The sequence below is a fragment of the Neophocaena asiaeorientalis genome, unplaced genomic scaffold (genome assembly GCF_003031525.2).
Source record: "Neophocaena asiaeorientalis asiaeorientalis breed wild unplaced genomic scaffold, Neophocaena_asiaeorientalis_V1.1 scaffold2613, whole genome shotgun sequence".
Classification (NCBI taxonomy): domain Eukaryota; kingdom Metazoa; phylum Chordata; class Mammalia; order Artiodactyla; family Phocoenidae; genus Neophocaena; species Neophocaena asiaeorientalis.
The window spans coordinates 37,533-45,088 of record NW_020173155.1 but is presented as its reverse complement, the minus strand read 5'-3'; the positions used below and the strand labels follow the sequence as shown (position 1 = coordinate 45,088).

Below are 7,556 nucleotides of genomic sequence, written 5' to 3'. Positions count from 1 at the left end.
ATCTTCTTTCATATCTGGAAATTATAATTGCTTCATAATGTATTCATCAGAAGTGTGCTGTGAACAAAGCACCTAAAAAGGACAAAGCCTGAAAATATGTCTATGTTAAGGAGGAACTTCTGGCTTAATTAAACTAACCTTGTTAAATTGTCAGAAAGACACATGAGGCATATTTTTCAGTTTGTCATAAACTCTTCTGGGGGTGAAATTGTGAAATTACCTCGTGCTAAGATCTCTGTGCCCATGAATAACATCTAGAAATCTCAAAGCTTTTAATATACTGTCTGATATCCTTTTGAAGTGGGGAGAGGATGCTGTGGGGAAATGGAATAGCTGTTATTCCACAGGTAATAAATTTGGCAGAGCTAGAAATAGCCTGGTTTTCCTTCTAGCGCAATTTTCTGAATATTTGTCCCTTGGTACCTACCACTCGGACTGGCTACAGTTATACACAGGTACATAGAGTACTTCCTTATGACCTTGCTTTGTAGTTGTAATTCCACTCCATGTATGTCTTTTTAGCCATTCATTCTCCACTCATCCCACCTAGTGGATTTGTAATGTAGTGTGTATCACTTCAGTACCAATAGAATGTATGTTTTATAGGAAGCTGTATACAAGTCTGGTGTGGTGGTCAGTGTAGTAATCTGTTCCACCCTTTGCCACCTTCCCAGGGGACAGACACACTAGCAACTTTGGTGTATTCTTCCATTTGCTTGTTGATCAATGTGTCAATTGGACAGTTTGGTTGAGCAGCAGAATTCAGCCCACCACCATATAGGATTTACTTAATGCAGGTTATGTTATGACCCACACTTTGTTTTTGCTTAGATCCCATCCCTGTTCTGTGCCAAAACCACAAAATGGTGCATGTTAGAGCTGCATTCATTCACCTGGGTGCTTCAAGAGCACAGTCATTTGCATATGCTAGGGCTTGGGTAACTCTAGTACTTTCCATGACATTCTCATCTGTTAGAAATTCTCAGGATAGGAAGTATGATGTCTTCCAGTAGCTGCTGTTTGGTCTTATCCTCTAACTTGAGTGTGGCAATACAGACAGTTTAAATAAGTCTGAACCTACTGGATAAACTTGGAATATTTGCTCATAGATGACCACGCTGCAAGTGATTTTAAAACCATTCTTTTGGGCTTCCCTGGTGGCGCAGTGGTTGAGAGTCCGCCTGCCGATGCAGGGGACATGGGTTCGTGCCCTGGTCCGGGAGGATCCCACATGCCGCGGAGCGGCAGGGCCCGTGAGCCATGGCCGCTGAGCCTGCGCGTCCGGAGCCCATGCTCCGCAACGGGAGAGGCCACAGCAGCGAGAGGCCCGCGTACCGCAAAAAAAACAAAAAACAAAAAACATTCTTTTGTGTAGTACTTTATAGTCACCCTATTCTGAAGAATTATTCCCATTTTACAGATGAGGAAACTGGCCTAGACCAGTTAAAGAAGCTTAATGAAACTTACATAGTCTTGTAACTTGCCAAACAAAAGTTCAAGTCCAGGTTGCCTACTATGTTATATTGTCAATAACTGTGGGAACTGAGAATCCAAGCAGTGTGACCCCCCCCCAAACCCATGATCCTTTTCTTCTTTGGCTCTTTGTGATATAAGAAGGGTTCTCTTTAATTAAAAAATATATTGACTAGGTAATATAATCATGTGGTTCAAAATTCAAGGAGATAAAGTGAAAAGTTTTATCCCTCACCATCCAGTTCCCTTAACCCGGAATCATTTACTTATCACTGTCTTATGTTTTCTCAGAGGTATTTTATTGCCTATACAAGCAAACACATACATATATTCCTTCTTTTTTAAAAACTAAAATGGAAGAATACTATACACATCGTGCTGTACCTTGCTTTTGCACTAAATATATTTTAGAGATTGTTCAGTAGCAGTCCATAGAGAACTTTGTCATCTTTGGTACTGCTGCATAGTTTTCCATTGAATGGATGTATAACATTCATGGATATTTAAGTTGTTTCCAGTATTTTGTTATTATAAACAAGGTTGCATGACTAATTTTATATATATACAAAATTTTATAATATATATAGTTTATAAAATTGTATAGCCTATAATTAGATATGTACACATAAAATTAATTTCTTGAGGATACATAGTATTGAGGATAAGTTGAATTCTTGCTTTAAATTGTGCATTTATGATTTAAATTGTATCCTCAAGTTGCCTTCCACAGAGGTACCAATTTATGTTTCTACCAGCAGTGTACTGAGAATGCCTGTTTCCCCTCAATCTCAGCAAAACAAGTGTGTTCTCAAACTTGTGGATCTTTACTAATCTGGTGGGTGAAAAATGTTATTTTAATGTACTTTTAGAAAATAAACTTTATTTTTTAAGAGAAGTTTTAGATTCACAGAAAAGTTGCATAGTACAGAGTTCTGTATTCCTCCACTCAGTTTTATTTAGTGTTAACATCTTAAATAACTCTGGTATATTTGTCACAGCTAATGATAGATGTGATAATGATAATGATAGATAGATTATTAACTAAAGTGCATAATTTATTGATATTTCCGTATTTTTTTACCTAGGGCCCTTTTCTGTCCCAGGATCCCACATTACATTTGGTCATCATGTCTCCTTTGATTCTTTTGTGACAGATGCTCAGACTTTCCATGTTTTTGATGACCTTGACAGTTTTGAGGAGTACACATCAGGTATTTTATAGTCAGTGTACTTTGAAATTTACATGTCACTTGTGAGATTAAACATCTTTCTTTTCATGTACTTAAGGACATTTGTATTTCCATTTCCGGGAACTAGGAGCCCATTCTCTTAACCACTGTGTTCTACCACTCTCTTGATTCATTGTAATTATCAATAAAAACATTCATGGGCCTGAACACACATGGGTTTCTGATTCTCAGGATAGGAAGTACAATGTCTTAGCCTCTGTTAGAGACAGAGGAGAACCATTTGTGCTAGTGATGTGGTCAAACTTGAGTCTGATCACTCTGGTAACACTGCAGAGGATGAACCAGAGGCTCGACTGGAAACAGCAGGTAGGTGGGATGCAGGATAAGAAGTCCTTGAAAGCAGAAGCAGGGTTGATAGGGACACATTCGAGGGAAATTAGAGGGGCCAGGATTTGGTGATACTGGATGAGAGAGTCAAGAAGTCAAAGGCGACTCCTAGGCTTATGAGCTGGATATTTTGGATGTTACCTTTAACCTATACAAGAAATCCAAGAGAAATACTTGAACAATTCACAATATACCGGTTGCTCAGTACGTACTCTGGGTTCCTAGCTACGCGAGACTACAATTCCCAGAGCCCTGCGCTCCACCACAATCCCCTTAGAGTCGGCCGCGCAGAGTTCTGGGACTCGAAGTCCGCGGCCTATTTACCCAAGTTAGAGCTAGGGGCCTGTGGAAACATGAAGAGGTAAGGGCTTGTCTGAGAGCAGACGGCGAAGGGAGGTCTGTTCTATCTTTTAACTCTTCAAGTGGCTTTTGTTACTTTGGGTTTGGGGTTATGTCACGTTCTGGGGACGCGGTTTCGTGTAAGCGGGAAGACAAAGGAGGAGGGAAAAGGGGAGACGGGCTGGACAGGCCTGTAGGGCGAAGTTCAGGAAGGGCTGCCGCTGCTGCCGGTCCCCGTAGGCATGTCCTCCCGGCACAGGCACCTAGGCAACGGCGCCGGCCCCGGGACGGATGCTGTGACTCCTTCCTATTTCAGACGGACCCACCCAGGTACAAGGGTCTTGGCCGCTTGATGAAACCGGCCTGCGCCGGAGAAACGCGGGCCAGCTCCTCCCTGTCCCGCCCTACCTCCACCCCATTCTCAGAAAGGGGCCCAGGGTGGGCCCGTTTATTCGCAGTGTTTGTGTGTTAAAGAGGACTTTCTCGGGCTCAGAGACCATGTAGCATTTTCAGGTCTTAAAGTAAGCAAGTGATACTTTGTTGTTACAAATTTAGAAGCAGGGTGCCAAACCGGTTCCACGTACTGTGAGAAAAGAAAGGCACCGCTGCGAGCGGTTCCCCCTACTGGTTCTGCAGGAAATGGCAGCTTTAACGTGGCTGGTCTTTGTTGAAAGCCTGAGCTTACAATTATTGACAGTACACAAAGCCTTTTTAAAGGATCCTCATTAAATTAGTTTTGTATTCATTCTGCAAGTAGAATAATCACTCTGGAATAGAGCGGTGCATTTAAATTCTTACTGGTATAATGGTCTCCTGCACTGTCAGTTTCTGCATCTTTTTCAAAAAAGTTTCTGATTTTCCTTGCCTCAAAATGACTTTTAAAAAATGTTTATGATATCTTTCATACATGCAAAATAATGTATATATACAGGTTAAGGAATAATAATAGACTCGTACTCACTACAAGCTTTAGAAACAGAACATTACCAGTATCAGTAGCATGGATGCTGTATCATTTGATAACAGCAGTATCATCGATACAGTATTCATAGAACAGTATCAGAAGTCCCTTGTGTGCCCTTCCCTGAGTGCTTCTCTTCCATCCCTGAGGGGATCACTAGCCAGCATTCTGCGTTAATCATTCCCTTGCTTTTTTCTTTTTAAATAGTTTTATCACATACGAATTTATATCTAAACAAAGTGTTGCTAGTGTTATCCAATTTTCAACTCTACGCAGACACATATTACATGAATTTTTCTGTGACTTGCTTTTTTTCACTCCACATTTCTTTTTGAAATTCATGTGTACTGATGTATTTTGCTATGGTTTATTCATTTCAAAGCCACTTTAAACTTAGCAGGAACTTTCAGAATTCTAAACAATAAGTAACGATTAAGATACTGAAAAGGAATTTTTGAAAACCCTGGGCCTATGGATACTTTAAAATTTCCCAAAGTTGGTATAAGTCTGTCTAAAGTATGGGAATCTTGCTTATAATTATGGGAGATACATCTTTTACGTCTCATCATAACCCCAGTAGTAAAGGGCTATTTTTTAAGAAAGGTATTTAATATTTATTTTCCTCATGGGATTAACTCACTTTGTTTTTGTCTTTTATAATCATTTGTTGCACACTTAAATGGTCCTGCTATTTCTTTACACTCAGAGTTTTTCATTATTTAGGGTTAGTTAGCTCATATTAGCATTACCTAGATTTCTACACAGTAGTGCTTAAGCTGTAAAATGTTATGACCCCCTTGATCTTTGTTTCTATACTCCCTTCTTTGGTAATCTTCTCCTCTCTGGCAGCTCCAGATCCTGACAACACAGATGACTAAAGATTTCCGTATGCAGCCTCAGACTCTTATCTATGCTACAGTTCTGCTATCACTTTCCTTTTAGCCAGTATCACATTGTCACCTCAGACTCAGTATGTCTTTGGAGCGAGCATTCCTGATACTTCATGTTGGTATTTCAATTGTAATAGGTAGTTGACTCAACAGGGCTAACACAATAATGACTTCCCTTTCCCAAACCATTTAGTCCATCTGGAACTTCCTCTTTAGTTCATTGGTCCCATTTCTCAGTTACACAGCTTGAAATTCAGGGTTATCTTTCACTTCTCCCTTACCCCTACCTTCAAAAGGCCGTTCTCATCTAACCCTTCCTTTCAATTTCTATTACCACTCCAGTTTGTACTTTCATCACCTTATGCTTGATAAATTATAGTTTCCTAACTAGTTCTTCTGGTTTCTTTCTTACTATTCCATACTATTCCATAAGGCTTATTATAACCACATTCATTTTCCTAAACCATCGCTTGTACCATGTCACTTAACTACCTAATAAATTGCTTTCTACTACGTGTACATTAAGGTCCAGACCTCTTAGTTGGTGTATTTAAGGCCATTCACAATCTGAGTCTAATTACCCTTCTGACATGATCTCCCAAGGCTCCCATACATGAATGCCAGCTAAATTGAACTTATTATCCCCCAGAACATATTTCTGTCTCTTCATACTCGTTCTCCCTGTTCTTTCCTTCATCATACTCAATCCTTCAAATGCCAGTGTAAGAATTACCTTTCCCAAGTCTTCATTTACTACCTTGCCTCCCAATTATCTTTCTTCTGTGAACTACTGATTTGGCATATGCTTCATAAAGAAGATATAAAAGATATAAAATCTTTCTTCCTCTCTCTCTCCCTCTGTCCCTCTCTCTCTCCCTGTCCTTTTCCCTCTCCCTCTCTCTCCCTCCCTCCCTCCCTCTCCCTCTCTCTCCCCCTCTTCCCCTCTGCCCCGCACATGCACTCAACACATACGTATCTGTTACCTTTCCCTAAATAAATTGCAAGTTTTTTGATGATAAAGACTCTGTCTTGAATATCTTTGACTCCATCAGTACCTAGCACAGTGCATTCATTGTGTGTAAGCAGGTATTTAGTTAATGTTTGTGGAATGAATGATAAAGGACAACAAATAGAGAAGTGTCTTTGAACAAATGGGATCACTAATGGTAGATAATATAGATAAAGAATATATTTTGAGATTAACTGTCTCTTCTGCTTTCCACATATATTCTTGTATCTATTCCAGGGTAAATAGCTGTGTGAAGAGTGATGAGCATGTCCTGGAGGAGCTGGAAACAGAAGGGGAGAGGCAGCTGAAAAGCCTCCTTCAGCATCAACTTGATACCAGTGTCTCCATTGAGGAGTAGGTATTGGTTTTGCAAACAGACTATCATAGACCCTCACCTCCAGGTGACAGATGCCTCTTAAAGTCTGGATGTAACACTCCTCTCCCAGCCCGCTTTCCTTGGCAAACTTCTACTTATTAGGCAGGGTTTTACTTCTGTGTCTCTTCCTCTAAGAAGCCTCTCATATCCCACTCCATCTGGGCTAAGTACGTTTCCTGTATCTTCCTTTAACATACATAGCACTTATAATCCAGTATTATCATTGCCTGTTTACTTGCCTCTCTTCTACAGTTCTTCCACAAAAGCAGAAACTGTTTTTATCTTTTTTACTGTTTAATCCTCAGTACCTGGCACAGTCTCTGATGCGTAGTAGGTACCCAGTAAATAAATATTTGATTCAGTCATTAGTCCTGGATTATTGGTGGAGTTCCATATCATTACAGTGGTGCTTCAGCCTAGAAATAGTATGTGAGAGAGAAATTGCCACTGAGTTTCATTGTACCTCTTGATGGCGAGCCCCATTTCTGTGAATTGTGGTAACTTGAAGATGTTCTTACTCTCTTCCTGCTTGTTTTGCAGATGTGTATCTAAGAAAGAGAGCTTTGCTCCTGGTACTATGTACAAGCCCTTTGGGAAGGAAGCAGCTGGGACTATGACTTTGTCCCAGTTCCAGACACTGCATGAGAAGGACCAGGAGACTGCTTCTCTCAGGGAACTAGGGCTTAGTGAGACAGAAATCTTGATTTGGAAGAGCCATGTTTCAGGTGAAAAGGTGAGTGGGGCAAATTTTTTCTGGAGAACAAAAAGTAAGATCTTTTCATTTTGGTACTGAGAACCTTTTCATTTTTAGTTCTCACAACACTGAGCTTTGTGTCTGAATCTTTTTTGGTTTTTAGGATAGGGGCCTTGGTAAAAGAGAAGCTGCTCCTTGACTTTTTTTTTTTTTTTTTTTTTTTTTTTTTTTTTGGGT

The 7,556-nt window shown here is 40.1% G+C and overlaps 1 protein-coding gene across 1 annotated transcript in view; it reads left to right on the top strand.

The window, feature by feature from the left end:
• Positions 1–3,374: 3,374 nt before the first annotated feature.
• Positions 3,375–7,556, top strand: part of RBM41 (RNA binding motif protein 41) — a gene marked incomplete at its 3' end in the record, with an annotated part of 38,955 nt that continues 34,773 nt past the window's right edge. Inside the window, exons 1-3 of the mRNA XM_024744135.1 lie at positions 3,375–3,411; positions 6,487–6,603; positions 7,166–7,358. Coding sequence (XP_024599903.1) covers positions 3,404–3,411; positions 6,487–6,603; positions 7,166–7,358 — 318 coding nt within the window. The remainder of the gene's footprint in view (positions 3,412–6,486; positions 6,604–7,165; positions 7,359–7,556) is intronic.